Raw genomic sequence first — 17,224 nt, forward strand, 5'->3', positions numbered from 1 at the left:
CTTGTCGCTCCATTTCACCGCGAGCAGTTCTTCGTTACACAAGGCAGCCCTCTGCCCCCTTGCAAGACGGGTGGTTACAAGCCGTTGGGGGAAGCCCACGCGACTAGTTCGCGCGGTGCCACAGGCGCAAATCCGTTCTAGAAACAAATGCCTAAAGAGGGCCACACTTGTGTAGAAATTGTCCACATAAAGATGGTACCCCTTGCCGAATAAGGGTGACACTAAGTCCCAGACTGTCTTCCCACTGCTCCCCAGGTAGTCAGGGCAACCGACCGGCTCCAGGGTCTGATCTTTTCCCTCATAGATCCGAAATTTGTGGGTATAGCCTGTGGCCCTTTCACAGAGCTTATACAATTTGACCCCATACCGGGCACGCTTGCTTGGGATGTATTGTTTGAAGCCAAGGCGCCCGGTAAAATGTATTAGGGACTCGTCTACGCAGATGTTTTGCTCAGGGGTATACAAATCTGCAAATTTCAGGTTGAAATGGTCTATGAGGGGCCGAATTTTGTGGAGCCTGTCAAAAGCAGGGTGGCCTCTGGGACGGGAGGTGGTGTTGTCGCTAAAATGCAGAAAACGGAGGATGGTCTCAAATCGTGTCCTGGACATAGCAGCAGAGAACATGGGCATGTGATGAATTGGGTGCGTTGACCAATATGACCGCAATTCATGCTTTTTTGTCAGGCCCATGTTGAGGAGAAGGCCCAAAAAAAATTTAAGTTCGGAAACTTGGACTGGTTTCCACCGGAAAGGCTGGGCATAATAGCTTCCCGGGTTTGCGGTTATAAATTGTGTGGCATACTGGTTGGTCTCTGCCACGACTAAGTCCAAGAGCTCCGCAGTCAAGAACAGCTCAAAAAATCCCAGGGCCGAACCGATTTGAGCCGTCTCAACCCGAACTCCAGACTGGGCGGTGAAAGGGGAAACTACTGGTGCGGCTGAAGTTGGTGACTGCCAATCAGGATTTGCCAGCACCTCAGGGACTCTAGGGGCTCTACGGGCCTGTCTGTGCGGTGGCTGCGACGGGGTAACTATTGCACGTGCCACCGTACCAGCTTCAACTGCCCTTCTGGTGCTCGCTACTTCACCAGGTTGTACGGCAGTGCTGGTACTAGGTCCAGGAAGGGCTGCGCTGCTGGTGTATGCCTCACCACGTGATCCGGCAGCGACAGCCCCACTCTGCTGCTCTTGAAGCGGATCCTGCGTAACCTGTGGTCTAGCGACATGGGGCCGGGTACGCCTGGTGCTGCCAGGGACCTCCACCTCCTCGTCCGAACTTTGGGTCAGAGAGCCACTGCTTTCCACAGGTTCATATTCTGACCCGCTAGATTCGTCAGATGAGGGTTCCCACTCCTCATCCGACTGGGTCAGAATCCTGTAGGCCTCTTCAGAAGAATACCCCCTGTTTGACATTTTGGACTACTAAATTTAGGGGTATTCCCTGAGACTACCCAAGAAAAAAAGCAAACCTGTCTTACAAAGGGGAGGCTAGCGAAGTACCGGAGGCTGCTGCGGTTGATAAAAAATATCAAAACTGATTTTTTTATCGCCGCAGTGCGTGTAAAATGAATGTGCAGTGATCAAAAAATATATATTTTTTTGTCACTGCGGTGGGGCGGGCGTGGGTGAACGCACGTGTGGGCGACCGATCAGGCAAACACTGCGTTTTGGGTGGAGGGCGAGCTAAGGTGACACTAATACTATTATAGATCTGACCGTGATCAGTTTTGATCACTTACAGATACTATAAAAGTACAAATGCTGATTAGCGATACGCTAAACAGCGAATAAAAGTGACTGCGGTGCGGTGGGGTGGGCGCTAACTGACGCTAACTACCTAACCAAGGGGCCTAAACTATCCCTAAAACCTAACAGCCAATACCAGTGAAAAAAAAAAAGTGACAGTTTACACTGATCACTTTTTTTCCTTTCACTAGTGATTGACAGGGGCGATCAAAGGGGTGATCAAAGGGTTAATTGGGGTGCAGGTGGGTGATCTGAGGCTAAGGTGTAGTGTTTGGTGTACTCACAGTTCAGTCTGCTCCTGTGCTGGATCCAACCGACGAAAAGGACCAGCACAGGAGCAGACAAGCCATATAACAGATCATATTTACTAATATGATCTGTTATATGACTTTGGATTGGATTTTTTGAAAATCGCCAGCCTGCCAGCCAATGATCGTTGCTGGCAGGCTGGTGACGAAATACTTCTTTTAAGTTTGCCGGCCCGCGATGCGCATGCGCGGGCCGGCTTCGAGCGAAATCTCGCGTCTCGCGAGATGACGCGTATATGCGTGACTCTGCGCAGCGCTGCCACCTCCGGAACGCGATCCGGAGGTGGTTAAAGAGGACCTTTCACCTGAAAATGAAAGTTAAACTAAAGATATAGCCTTACTTACATGCCCCCGGTATTGCTTATTCAGTCATTCATTTTTCAATCAGTGCCCCGTTTGTCCGTGCTGCCCCCAAGAATATTTGCCGCCTTTTATGCTAATGAGCCATTTGGCTCAACTGGGCGGGCCTTCTTAAGTTCTCACGGGCGTGTCATTCTTCTTCCTGGCACGGAGCGCATCCAATCAGTGCGCTCCACTCTTATCCAAGGAGAAGACGCTCCAGTTCTCGCGAGATTCGCGAGAACTGGAGCGATTTCATCCATCCGGAGCCGGCTCCATCTCGCGAGAACTGGAGCGTCTTCTCCCTGGCTAAGAGCGGAGAAAAATGACACGCCCGGGAGAACTTTTTAAGGCCCGCCCAGTTGAGCCGAATGGCTCATTAGCATAAAAGGCGGCAAATATTCCGGGGGGCAGCGTGGACAAACGGGGGCACTGATTGAAAAATGAATGACTGAATAAGCAATAGCGGGGCCATGTAAGTAAGGCTATATCTTTAGTTTAACTTTCATTTTCAGGTGAAAGGTCCTCTTTAACTGTAAAATATGAGCATATTCTTTGGCCAGGTTCACATCACCGTTTAATTTTCTGTTCTTCTGATCCATCAGAAGAACAGAAGAATAATAAAAAACGGATTCTCTATTTTAAGCATCCACATGCTCAGTTATTCTCATCCGTTTTAGCCATTTACGTTATTTTTGACGGGAAAAAAAGGGAGGCATGTAGGATCTCAGATGGAAATGGCTAAAACGTATGCCGAATGTGCTTAACTGAGTATAAGGGCTCATGCACACGAACGTGTGCGGAACCATTAACTTCAGGGGGTCCGAAAAAAAAAACGGAAGTTACTCCGTGTGCATTCCGTTTCCGTATGTCCGTATTTCCGTTCTGCAAAAAAAATAGAACATGTCCTGTTATTGTCCTCATTACGGACAAGGATAGAACTGTTCTATGAAGGGCCAGCTGTTCCGTTCCGCAAAATACGGAATGCACACGGATGTTATCCGTATTTTTTGCGCATGAGCCCTAACGGATATTTAAAATAGAGGATCTTTTTTTTTTTTTATTATTATTCTGTTCTTCTGTTGGATCCGAAAAATGGAAAAATAAACAGTGATGTGAACCTTATCTAGCACCACCATATTCTGCAGTGCTCTACTCACAGCCAGGGACAGTTTTAGACAAAATGTGGCCCTGGGCGAAATTAAAAGCGGGGTCCCAGATTCTGAAGTACTGTATCAACAGTCACATTTATTCACTTAACGCAAGGGGAGAAGTCACCGCCATGGCCCACATTGGTTGCAGGCAGCGTCAAAATGGATGATGACATCCAGGGACCTGAGCGGAGGTCGGAGAGCACTGGAGCCAGTGTCAGGAAGCAGGTAAGGCTCAGTTCAGACTTCAGTTATTTGGTCAGTTATTTTCATCAGTTATTGTTAGCCCAAACCAGTAGTGAAGGCTACTCAGTAGTAGTGAAGGTATAATAGAAAGATTTCCTCCTGTTCTGTGTTTTTGACCTGCATCTGATTTTGGCTCACAATAATTGATGGAAACAAATGAAGTGTGAACTCAGCCTAAGGGCTCATGCAGATGGCCGTTGCTCATCTGCAATATGTGGGCACCGACCCTGTGCCCCCCCCTCATCACGGGTACGGATCCATTCATATGAATGGATCCGCAATCCAAAATGAGCAGTGTGCAATAGAGGCACGGAAGACCACCGAATCACTAGGGAGTCCTTCCGTGGGGTTTCTCTGTGCTTCCGCACTACAAAAAAATAGAACATGTTCTATTTTTTTGCGGTGTGGACGGATCACGGACCCATTTAAGTTGAATGGGTCTGTTTCCGTCTGCAGCAACAGCACAGATGGTCCCCCTGCATTGAAACGGCTGGCACACGTTTGTGTGCATGAGCCCTAAGTGGGCTTCGCTTAGCAAGTTTGCCAGGAGAATTGCTTAACTCTCTTAGGCTATTTTCACACTAGCGGATCCGTCATGGATCAGTAAAAACACTTCCGTTCTGATAATACAACCGTCGGCATCCGTTATAAACGGATCGGGTTGTATTATCTTTAACATAGCCATGACGGATCCATCATCAACACCATTAAAGTCAATGGGGGACGGATCCGTTTTCTATTGTGTCAGAGAAAACTGATCCGTCCCCATTGACTTACATTGTGAGTCATGATGGATCCGTCTTGCTCCGCACCACATCACGGACAGAAAAACGCTGCTTGCAGCATTATCCTGTCCGTGATGGGAGCGCAACCAAACGGAATGGAATGCATTTTGGTGCATTCCGCTTCGTTCGGTTCAGTTTTGTCCCCATTGACATGAATGGGGGCAAAACTAAAGCGGATCTCATTAGCTCAAAGGGAAAGCACAGATGTGAAAGTAGCCTTAAATGATCAGAAAACACCTAATAATAGTCACTGTTACCAGTGCTCTGTATATAGAGACAGCAGGGACATGGAGTTAATGTGCTCTCTGCATTCAAAGATAAAAAGTAAATAACAAATAGAAAGAAATATGAAGAAAATATGAAAAATGCAAGTAAAAATGAAAAAATGTGGATTTCTTTATTTACCCAAACGCTCAATGGCTTTGAGCGTTGGGTGAATAAAGGAACCCATTTGTTTCACTGTATGCTGCCTTTCTTCCATAATTTTAGATAGATATGAGATATATAGATAGATAATAGATAGGAGATAGATAGATAATAGATAGGAGATAGATAGATAATAGATAGGAGATAGATAGACAATAGATAGGAGATAGATAGATAATAGATAGGAGATAGATAGATAATAGATAGGAGATAGATAGATAATAGATAGGAGATAGATAGATAATAGATAGGAGATAGACAATAGATAGGAGATAGATAGACAATAGATAGGAGATAGATAGATAATAGATAGGAGATAGATAGATAATAGAACACAGATAAATAGATAGATAGATAAAGGCTCCATAGAGAGAGCTGAAACGTTGCTGCTGGTTGGGTGAATAAACCTTCCACTTTCTTCACTAATTGGAGTGCTGCCTTCGTTTTTTGCTTTGTAGATAGATAGATAGATAGATATATGAGATAGATAGATATGAGATTGATAGATAGATAGATATGAGATAGAACATAGATAGATAGATAGATAGATAGATAGATAGATAAAGATAAATAATTCCGCAGCACATCCAAGTAGTAAAGAAGTGACTCACTGCTTGAGGAAAATCCCATTGAGAGGATTGAAACGTCGCATGCTTGGTGAATAAAGCCCTTTTTTACTTCTTTACTACTTGGATGTGCTGCGGAATTATTTATCTTTACATTTTGAAGTAGAGTTTACAGATGAAGTAGAGTTACTGCACATGCTTTATGAGGTATATTATCTAAATTAAATGCGTTAAGCAAACACCTTCAATTGCTTTTCAATGGCTTTTGTTTCAAGATAACACAATAAATTTGAGTTAAGAGTTTGTGTGTGAACCCTGCTACATCTGTAGATAGATAGATATGAGATAGATAGATAGATAGATAGATAGATAGATAGATAGATAGATAGATAGATAGATAGATATGAGATAGATAGATAGATAGATGATAGAAAGGAGATAGATAGATAGATAGATAGATAGATAGATAGATAGATAGATAGATAGATAGATAGATAGATAGATAGATAGATAGATAGATAGATGATAGAAAGGAGATAGATAGATAGATAGATAGATAGATAGATAGATAGATAGATAGATAGGAGATAGATAGATAGATAGATAGATAGATAGATAGATAGGAGATAGATAGATAGATAGATAGATAGATAGGAGATAGATAGATAGATAGATAGATAGATGATAGAAAGGAGATAGATAGATAGATAGGAGATAGATAGATAGATAGATAGATAGATAGATAGATAGATGATAGAAAGGAGATAGATAGATAGATAGATAGATAGATAGATAGGAGATACATAGATAGATAGATAGATAGATAGGAGATACATAGATAGATAGATAGATAGATAGATAGATAGATAGATAGATAGATAGGAGATACATAGATAGATAGATAGATAGATAGATAGATAGATAGATAGATAAAAGTAAAAAAAGCCAGCAGCACTCCGATGTAATAAAAAAATAAAGGTGGTTTATTCACCCAGTGTCAAATAGCAGCGACGTTTCAACCGCTTATTGCGGTCTTTCTCAAGCTATACAGACATGTGTTACAACAGTGATATATAAAGGTGTAGCAATTCATTACGCTAAATCATCCAATTAGAATAAAAATAATCACAATTCATATAAAAATACATCAATTAATTGTGTTCATACCATCCAACAACAATGTGCAATTATATGCGAAAAAAATAAAGTGTCAGTGCCTAGTGCAAAATACATTTTACATAATAAAAGTGCATTACCAGGTATAATTGATAATTAAATATTCACATGTGTTACCAATGTGTAATGTGTTGATTAAAAACTCGATGGAGCACCAGGGTCCCGAGAGCGAAGATAGAAAAATCAGCAACTATGTCAGGTCATTAGAGGGTGACATTTTGAACTCACCAGTAAACCTCGGGAGCAGAGGAGGCCATTACATTCACAGTGCAGGGCCTCCGTGAGAGAGAGAGAAAGGGGTCGGGGCCAAGGTCTGTCTGACTGCTGTGGAGCCGGGAGACCAGGGACCAGCGCTCCTTGCTGTGCTGTCTGTGCTCTTCTCAGGTGCAGCCACCAGCTCTCTTCCACATCTGTCTGAGCAACTCAGCAGGGGGCCCCATTTAGGGATGGGGGCCCTGGGCAATTGCCCTGTTTGCGCTCCCCTAACACCGGCCCTGCTCACAGCAGATGGTCATTGTACTTCTTGCCCTTAGTCGGGCCCTGATTTAGACACATACAGGAGGTTAGCCATACAGATATCATGGTTATGAAATCACATCAGATGATGTGGTTGGTCAGGTTTGAACCAAAGCTCTCTACGGTTCAGGACACCGACACAAACCACCAAGCCACCACGCTGTGCCTAGTAATGTCTTATCTTTCAATGTCAATTAATGTTTTACTAATACTAGCATGGATAATACTAGTGTGAACAGAACCTTATAATAAATTACTATAAGATTATGTATACTAAATGGTCATTTTATTGTGTTTTCAGGAGCGAAAGGTGATGAAATTTACTGTGTAAGATCAGTCTGTCCCTGTATTAATCCAGAAGACATACAAATGGTATAGTATTACTTACTGTGAAATAGTGATTTACATTCTACTGGCATATACTGTATAGTATGATTCACTTGGCAAACCTAGAAATAGCTTTAAGAAGGATAACCCAGGAGGACTTAACCCCTTTGCACACTTAGACATAACTATATTTACAAGTTCTGTGACAAGTGTATGGAACCCGCTTACAACCTAAGCCTGCTCCATATTCAGTAAGTGCCAGCTGTGAAATGCTATGCAATGACCAGGATGGGAGATCATACCAATCCTGGTCATTTACCCCCTCAGCTGCCACCATCAATAGCAACTGCAGCACCTGTGAGGATAGCTAGATAGAGGGGTCTCCCTCTGACCTTCAATCAGAGCCAAAACAGTGACATCACAGGGTTCTTATCACTTGCTATGGCAGTCTGGGACCTTATGAGGCTCTGAAGTCTACCAAAGCAAACCGCCTATTAAGCCCTACCTGTTGCAGGGCTTAAACTTGTTGTCTTCTCCTTTTATATTGATGGCATACCCTCAGCTGTTTGACATCCCACACACCTGCTGATCAGCTCTTGGGGAGTAGGTCTGGTACCAGAACTGTATATCTCTGTCTATTGTGTAGTGGAAGGAGCTGATTACTGCAACCCTGTTCCAGCTGTGTAGTTCCCGGCCTGTTTCTGCTACTCCCGAACAGGGTGCTGGCTGTTGAACCCCCAATGGACAACCCCTTTAGTAGGAAGTATAGAGAATAGCCACAAGTCCCCTAAAGGGAATGTAAACAAATGTTTTTAAAAATATTTAGAATTTAATATTAAATTATAAAAAATTTAACTCACTCACTTTTTCCACTTTTACATATACAGGGAGTGCAGAATTATTAGGCAAATTAGTATTTTGACCACATCATCCTCTTTATGCATGTTGTCTTACTCCAAGCTGTATAGGCTCGAAAGCCTACTACCAATTAAGCATATTAGGTGATGTGCATCTCTGTAATGAGAAGGGTTGTGGTCTAATGACATCAACACCCTATATTAGGTGTGCATAATTATTAGGCAACTTCCTTTCCTTTGGCAAAATGGGTCAAAAGAAGGACTTGACAGGCTCAGAAAAGTCAAAAATAGTGAGATATCTTGCAGAGGGATGCAGCACTCTTAAAATTGCAAAGCTTCTGAAGCGTGATCATCGAACAATCAAGCGTTTCATTCAAAATAGTCAACAGGGTCGCAAGAAGCGTGTGGAAAAACCAAGGCGCAAAATAACTGCCCATGAACTGAGAAAAGTCAAGCGTGCAGCTGCCAAGATGCCACTTGCCACCAGTTTGGCCATATTTCAGAGCTGCAACATCACTGGAGTGCCCAAAAGCACAAGGTGTGCAATACTCAGAGACATGGCCAAGGTAAGAAAGGCTGAAAGACGACCACCACTGAACAAGACACACAAGCTGAAACGTCAAGACTGGGCCAAGAAATATCTCAAGACTGATTTTTCTAAGGTTTTATGGACTGATGAAATGAGAGTGAGTCTTGATGGGCCAGATGGATGGGCCCGTGGCTGGATTGGTAAAGGGCAGAGAGCTCCAGTCCGACTCAGACGCCAGCAAGGTGGAGGTGGAGTACTGGTTTGGGCTGGTATCATCAAAGATGAGCTTGTGGGGCCTTTTCGGGTTGAGGATGGAGTCAAGCTCAACTCCCAGTCCTACTGCCAGTTTCTGGAAGACACCTTCTTCAAGCAGTGGTACAGGAAGAAGTCTGCATCCTTCAAGAAAAACATGATTTTCATGCAGGACAATGCTCCATCACACGTGTCCAAGTACTCCACAGCGTGGCTGACAAGAAAGGGTATAAAAGAAGAAAATCTAATGACATGGCCTCCTTGTTCACCTGATCTGAACCCCATTGAGAACCTGTGGTCCATCATCAAATGTGAGATTTACAAGGAGGGAAAACAGTACACCTCTCTGAACAGTGTCTGGGAGGCTGTGGTTGCTGCTGCACGCAATGTTGATGGTGAACAGATCAAAACACTGACAGAATCCATGGATGGCAGGCTTTTGAGTGTCCTTGCAAAGAAAGGTGGCTATATTGGTCACTGATTTGTTTTTGTTTTGTTTTTGAATGTCAGAAATGTATATTTGTGAATGTTGAGATGTTATATTGGTTTCACTGGTAAAAATAAATAATTGAAATGGGTATATATTTGTTTTTTGTTAAGTTGCCTAATAATTATGCACAGTAATAGTCACCTGCACACACAGATATCCCCCTAAAATAGCTAAAACTAAAAACAAACTAAAAACTACTTCCAAAAATATTCAGCTTTGATATTAATGCGTTTTTTGGGTTCATTGAGAACATGGTTGTTGTTCAATAATAAAATTAATCCTCAAAAATACAACTTGCCTAATAATTCTGCACTCCCTGTATACCATGGACACCTCCCCCCTTAAAAAAAATAATTTAAATGTAATCAAAAATGTAATCGTTTTCTTCCTAAAGGCAGATGAAGCAAAAGTTCAGAAAACTTTCTTTTATCCCCTGCCCGCGTGATTTTCTAGTCATGCTTGAAGTCAAGGGGGGCAGCAGTCTCCTTGCTTCAAGTCAAGGTAACTGCGCCCCCTTCCCTGCCCATTCGCTGTGACTGACAGCGCTTATGCAGAGAGTTCGGCTGCCTTCGCCAAACAGCCGGCTGTCAGTCACAGGCAAAGGGGCAGGGAAGGGGCGCAGTCACCTTGACTTGAAGCAAGGAGGCCGCTGCCCCCTTGACTTCAAGCATGACTAGAAAATCACACGGGCGGGGATAAAGGAACGTTTTCTGAGCTTTTGCTTCATCTGCCTTTAGGAAGAAAACGATCCTCGGAAACACGCTGCTGGCTACTCTCAGGTACTGCTGGCGGCTTGGGATGGTTTTTGGAGGCTACAGGTTCCCATTAAAGGTTTTAAAAATGTAAGAAAAACTTAGTAAATTTCTTATACTATAATCATACTGATCTGCATAATGAGGTCACAACATTTTTAGCACACAGGGGACACCATAAAAACAAAACCCAAAAACAATGTCATAACTGCAGGATTATTTCAGTTTCATACCACAAAGAATGTTTTTCCATTTTACAATACAAGATATGATAAATGAAATGCTGCAATTAAAATACAACTTGTCCCACAAAAAACAAGCCCTCACACAACCAAACATAAAAAGTTTGGGCTCTTGGAAAGCAGGTAGAAAAAAACTAAAATGCTAAAACAAAAATTAGCCTGGTCCCAAAGGAGTAAAATAACCATATATTTTTCAATGACATATACAACAAAATAATATAAAAATATAAAGAAATTGACTGCACTGTACAACCTCTAGGGGACTTACAATATTGAGTTCAATGGGAGCTGTATTTATCAATCTTCAGTAAGTTCCCCCTAGCGGCTGTTGCGGGCAGTCAGAATGTTATCATTATACTTTATTGCTGTATGAAGGAAAGCAGGGGGATCGAAGCTCCGTAAGAATAAAGAAAGCTCTGAGCCCTATGAAGATGTATTAAGAAATAAATCAGGAAAGAATTTCAGACTTTTTTTTTAGAAAAGTTTCACTTTAAATTTAAACATATAATACCATATATATATATATATACAGTCATGATCAAAAGTTTAAGACCACTTGAAAAATGGCAAAAAATCATATTTTACATTGTTGGATCTTAACAAGGTTCCAAGTAGAGCTTCAACATGCAACAAGAAGAAATGAGAGTGAGACAAAACATTTTTTGAGCATTCAATTAAACAGGCTGTTTTTCAGCTGATCCAAATTTTAGGACCACATGCCTTTAAAAGGTCAAATCTGTGCAAAGATGTGGATTCATTGTCATTTTCTGTCAGGTAGTCACACGTTGTGATGGCCAAGGCAAAAAAACTCTCCCTTTTTGAATGTGGTCGGGTTGTTGAACTGCATAAGCAGAGTCTCTCACAGCGCGCCATCGCTGCTGAGGTGGGACGCAGTAAGTCATTTGGAATTTCTTAAATGATCCTGAGGGTTATGGAACAAAATAGTCAAGTGGAAGACCCCAAAAAATTTCACCAGCACTGAGCCGGAGGATCCAATTGGCTGTCCGTCAAGACACTGGACGATCCTCGACCCAAATTAAGGCCCTTACTGGTGCTGACTGCAGTCCCATAACCATCAGACGGCATCTGAGACTGAAGGGCTTGAAAAACAAAAAAACTTATTCAAAGACCTCATCTCCTTGAACGCCACAGAACTGCTCGTTTGGACTTAGCAAGAGAGCACCAAACATGGGACATTCAAAGGTGGAAGAAAGTTTTATTCTCTGATGAGAAAAAATTTAACCTTGATGGTCCTGATGGTTTCCAACGTTACTGGCATGACAAGCATATCCCACCTGAGATGTTTTCTACACGCCACAGTGGAGGGGGCGCCATAATGGTCTGGGGTGCTTTTTCCTTCAGTGGAACAATGGAGCTTCAGGAAGTGCAGGGGTGTAAAACAGCCGCTGGCTATGTCCTGATGTTGCAGAGAGCATTCCTCATGACTGAGGGCCCTCGTCTGTGTGGTAACGACTGGGTTTTTCAACAGAACAACGCTATAGTACACAATGCACGCAGGACAAGGGACTTCTTCCAGGAGATTAACATCACTCTTTTGGGCCATCCTGCATGTTCCCCTGATCTAAATCCAATTGAGAACCTTTGGGGATGGATGGCAAGGGAAGTTTACAAAAATGGACAACAGTTCCAGACAGTAGATGGCCTTTGTGCGACCGTCTTTACCACTTGGAGAAATGGTCCTACTCACCTCATGGAAACGCTTGCATCAAGCATGCCGAAACAAATTTTTTAAGTGATCAACAATAACGGCGGAGCTACTCATTACTGAGTTCATGTTTGGAAGTTGGATTTCTGTTTTGGGGGGGGTTTAGTTTTTTTTTGGATGTGTGGTCCTAAACTTTTGATCAGCTGAAAAACAGCCTGTTTCAGTTTATTCGTTGTTTTCATTAAATTGAATGCTCAAAAAATGTTTTGTCTCACTCCCATTTCTTCTTTTGAAGCTCTACTTGGAACCTTGTTAAGATCCAGCCATGCTAAATATGATTTTTTGCCATTTTTCCAGTGGTCTTAAACTTTTGATCAGGACTGTATATATATATATATATATATATATATATATATTATAAGCATAATAATAATTAAATGTTTTACTAATTTTTAGAATACCTACTGTTTTCTCATAGTCCTTAATAACATGCTGATCTGTGTTTTATTTTTTAGGTATACAGGGATCTGAAAGGTAAAATACTAATAATTGTGCTATTATGTACTGGAACAGTTGACACATTCTGCTATAAATGTACATATGATTTGCTTTTACCATGTGAAAATGAAATTAGTAGTGTGTACTTTAACATCCTCTAGACTGAGCGTTAGGATATATGAAGCCTTAGTATTGCAGAGAGATAGTCCAATCTTGGGTATACTAAGATAGGATAATGCTAGATTTCTGAAGCCTATAAACAAAAAAATATGTTTTTTTCATTTTTGTGTTTTCATTTTTCTTCCCTATATTCCTTGAGTTATAACTTTTTTATTTTTTTGTGGGACAAGTTGAAGTTTCTAAGGCGACCATTTAATATAGCATACAATGCAGTAGGAAGCGGTAAAAAGAATCCAAACTGGATGGAATTAGAATAAAATGCAATTCCACCACCATTTTATGGGTTTTGTTCCCATGGCGTGGAAAAACTGAGGTTTTTTTTACATCACCATATTTTCACCCCCATAATTTTTTTATAGTTATATCAACGTGATTTGTAGGGGCTCATTTTTTTAGGGACAATCTGTAGTTTTTATTGATACCATTTTGGAGAGTGTGTGACTTTTTGATTGCATTTTATTACTTTTTTTGGGTAAGAGATGCAATGAAAAAAATGGCAAAAAATGGCAAATTGGCCATATTGACCCTTTTTTCCGTTACGCCATTCGCCATATTGCAAAAATATTTTTATAATTTAATAGTATGGGCGTTTTGGATCACAGTGATACCCATGATGTTTATATTTTTCTTTGTTATTTATGTATGTATTTTTTTATTCTACAGAAAGTCTGGTGATTTCAACTTTTATATTTTTTTATATTTATATTTTTTAACAGTTTTTTTTACTTATTTGTTGTGATTTTGAAGCTCGTATTTGAGCCTACAAAATCAAATTTTTGTTTTTTTTCATTCTGAACATTCATGGATTTTTTACATCCATTGAAAGGTCAGAATTGATAATTTCTTATGTTGACCTGCCATCTGCCCTTAGTCTCTTCAGCAAGACCCAGTCATTTCAATCAATTACCGGCTTCCTCTCTGGCAACAGAGGATGCCGGTAAGAAGCTTGCACTTCCAGGTTTTTCACCCTTTAGAAGCCATGATCTCATCTGATCACGGCATCTAAAGGGTTTAATTAGCCGCGGGTCTCTGCTGTTTGAAACAGCAGAGACACGCCGGCCATGACGCCTGCTGCACGTGCGAGCGGGCACCATGTGAGTACATCGCTCCAGTGCCGTACATATACGGAGCTGGTAGCGAAAGGGTTAAAGAGCACCTGTGACCACAAAATGCAATGCAATCTGAAAGCAGCATGTTATAGAGCAGGAGGAGCTGAGCAGATTGACATGTATTTTTATGGGAAAAGATTCAGTAAAACCTGAAATTTATACACTAATATCTTTGTATTTTCCACCTCCTGTGAACACCTATAGGTACAGGGAGGAGGTGTTATCTGTGAATTATGGCATTGTGTGTATAAGTGTGCATAAGGCTGGGTTCGCATCATGTTTTTCCCATCTATTTAACGTACGGTATACAAAAAAACTATACATTAAATGATGCGTCAGACAGATGCCATACAGTGGCATCCGTTCAGTATAGAGTTGCCCTGTAAAAAAAATTAGATGTGAACCCACCCTACGAGACAGCTATCAATCACTGATAACACCGCCACCATGTACTGCCATTCACAGGAGGTGGAAAATGCAAATATATAAATGTATAAAATACAAGTTTTACTGAATCTTTACCTGCATAAATCTATATCAAACTGCTCAGCTCCTCCTGCTCTATAAAACATGGTACTTTCAGTTGCACTGCATTTTATGGTCACAGATCCTCTTCAATAACCAAAATTGTCAGACCACCATGAGTCAGGCTGTAGGACAGAGTCATTTGCAGGTGAATGGCAACAATAAAACTAGGGTGTGTAATGTAATTTACAGTCCTTTGCTAAATAAAAGTGTAATACAGCAAATAATATCACAGGTATATACAACCAGCACACAACTTGCGGGTACCTTAAAGGGGTTGTCTCATCATGGACAATGGGGGCATATTGCTAGGATATCTTTCCTTCAGCATCATATGTTAGGAATTTCATTTGTGGTAGTGAAATGGCAGTTACACTTTAAACTGTATCCTAAAGAGAATATTTACTGGTTTGCATGACTGTGGTTGTCGAAGACAATGGAATGGTGTTTCCAGAGACTGTTCATATACAGAAGTTTAAAGAGGTTGGACAATGGGGGCATATCGCTAGGATATATCAAGAACGGAACCCCGCAAGGTGGTGGCTGGAGGACTCCGGCCATCACCAAGCTGGCTCCCCATAGAAGTGAATGGGAGCGTACCACACATGCGCAACCCCCGCTCCCATTAATTTCTATGGGGCCGATGGAAATAGACGAGCCATCGCTTTTTTCGCAGGCCCCATAGAAAATGAATGGAGGGCGGCTGTGCATGCGCAGTGCGCCCTCCTCCGTTCTCGATATAGGTGTGAGTCCCAGCGGTGGGACCAGCACCTATAAGACAATGGGAGCATATCCTAGCGATATGCCCCCATTGTCCATGAGGATACAACCCCTTTAAACTTCTGTATGTGAACAGTCCTTGGCAAACACAGTCGTGCAAACCAGTAAATATTCTCTTTAGGATACAGTTTAAAGTGTAACTGCCCTTTCACTGCCAAAAATGAAATTCCTAACATATGTGATGCTGAAGAGAAGATATTCATGAAGCTTTATTCTTCAGTTGATTTCACCTTTCTGATGTCTGTATTCAGCCCTTAGCAACCCTATTTCTCTCTGCCTCTATTTCAGCATCTCCCTAACATGGCCTCTGCTGCACTTCCTGTGGTGATCTTTGCCATGTCCTTAAGGCCATCCTGTATTTCCCTCACTTCCCATAAGCCCTTGCTCTCCTCACATCAACTAGCAGGACCAATCAGAATGCAGATAACCTCCCCCACTACCCCAGAGCAGTGTGTATCCTCTCACATACAGCTAACCAGAGACAAGCCCTGCAATTACATGAAATCAGTAAGCATTTCTTTTAGCCTCTTATCACCTGTCAGCTCTGCAGCTGCTCCCTCATTCTCCTCCACACTGACAGGGAGGGGGGGCGGGGGCAATTTAGCTGCTCATATCTCTGGTTTGGTTGCAGCTAGAGACATGGGCTTTGTATTGTCTGAAAGCTGACATTCCAAGCTTTCAGACAATTTCAGCAATATGTTCAGTACAGGGGAAGATATCACTGATAAAAATCGGGATGCTGTGAATGCAGCTGAAAGTAAAAATAACAGTGATTTCTCCTCTGTTGCTTGGACTTTAGCTGTCACTCTGGTCAGCTTTCAAACAAGACCAGTTTCATGTTTCTAGCTGCTACCATTCAGAAGAAAGCAGCATCTAAAGCTGCACTCCCACTCCACTTTCAGGGCTGTGCTCTTCCTCCCAGTGCTCTACCTGTCTCTTGTTTATAATACAGAGGAGATGGCTGCACATGACAACGCTGTGAGAAGAGGCTGCAGAATAGGAAAGTAGCACACATTTGTGGGAGTTATTATCAGGCCAAACTGAAAATAATTAAATTTTAAAGCACAAAAGCATTAATACAGCAGGGTGTACTATACCATTAGGGTATAAAAAACAGTTACACTTTAACAGTTCTTACACCAGGTGCCCACTTTGAGTTGTAATCCATTCCTTGTGCTAAGATCACGCTGTTCCTCACTTGAAATCCATTTTCCTGTTCTGGGGCTGGCATACAGCATATGCTTTGGCTCTGTCCTATGACTTTAAAGGGGTTCTCCAGGAATTAAAAAAAATGAAAATACTTAAATATTATTTTAGAATAAATATATTCACGAATACCTTTCATTACTTTGAATGGCTTGTTTTGTCTAGGGAGCAATCATTAGGAAAAAATAAAATGGCCTCCGTCCTATCAGTACACACAAAACCTGTCCTAACCACACAGGAGGACAAGTTACTTCCCCACAATGAGCCATAGTGCTGCCTCATCCTCCTCTCTGTTATGCTTGTCAGGAATCATGATCCCGAATACATGGGAATCTATATGGAAATGGGGATGATGAGGAGACATGAGCAGCAGCACTTGTTTACAGTCTCCATTACCACAGCCCCACATTACCACAGTCTGTCCTGTCCATCCTCTTTGAACTTCATGTCGTCTTATGAACTAACATCCCCAGAGATTCAGCTAAAGATCTTATCAGATGTATTCAGGATTATAATCCTTAACAAGTAGAGCAGAGAGGAGGATGAGGCAAC

General features: G+C 41.9%; 1 protein-coding gene across 3 annotated transcripts in view; it reads left to right on the top strand.

Annotated features, from left to right (window-relative positions):
* The window catches only part of LOC121005266, a 179,414-nt gene that overhangs the window by 107,523 nt on the left and 54,667 nt on the right, over window positions 1-17,224 (top strand). For all 3 annotated transcript variants that reach the window (XM_040437895.1, XM_040437898.1, XM_040437896.1), the window contains 2 exons: window positions 7,561-7,631; window positions 12,890-12,908. In XM_040437895.1, the coding sequence (XP_040293829.1) occupies window positions 7,561-7,631; window positions 12,890-12,908 (90 nt within the window). The remainder of the gene's footprint in view (window positions 1-7,560; window positions 7,632-12,889; window positions 12,909-17,224) is intronic.

Source organism: Bufo bufo, chromosome 6 (assembly GCF_905171765.1).
Source record: "Bufo bufo chromosome 6, aBufBuf1.1, whole genome shotgun sequence".
NCBI classification, from domain to species: domain Eukaryota; kingdom Metazoa; phylum Chordata; class Amphibia; order Anura; family Bufonidae; genus Bufo; species Bufo bufo.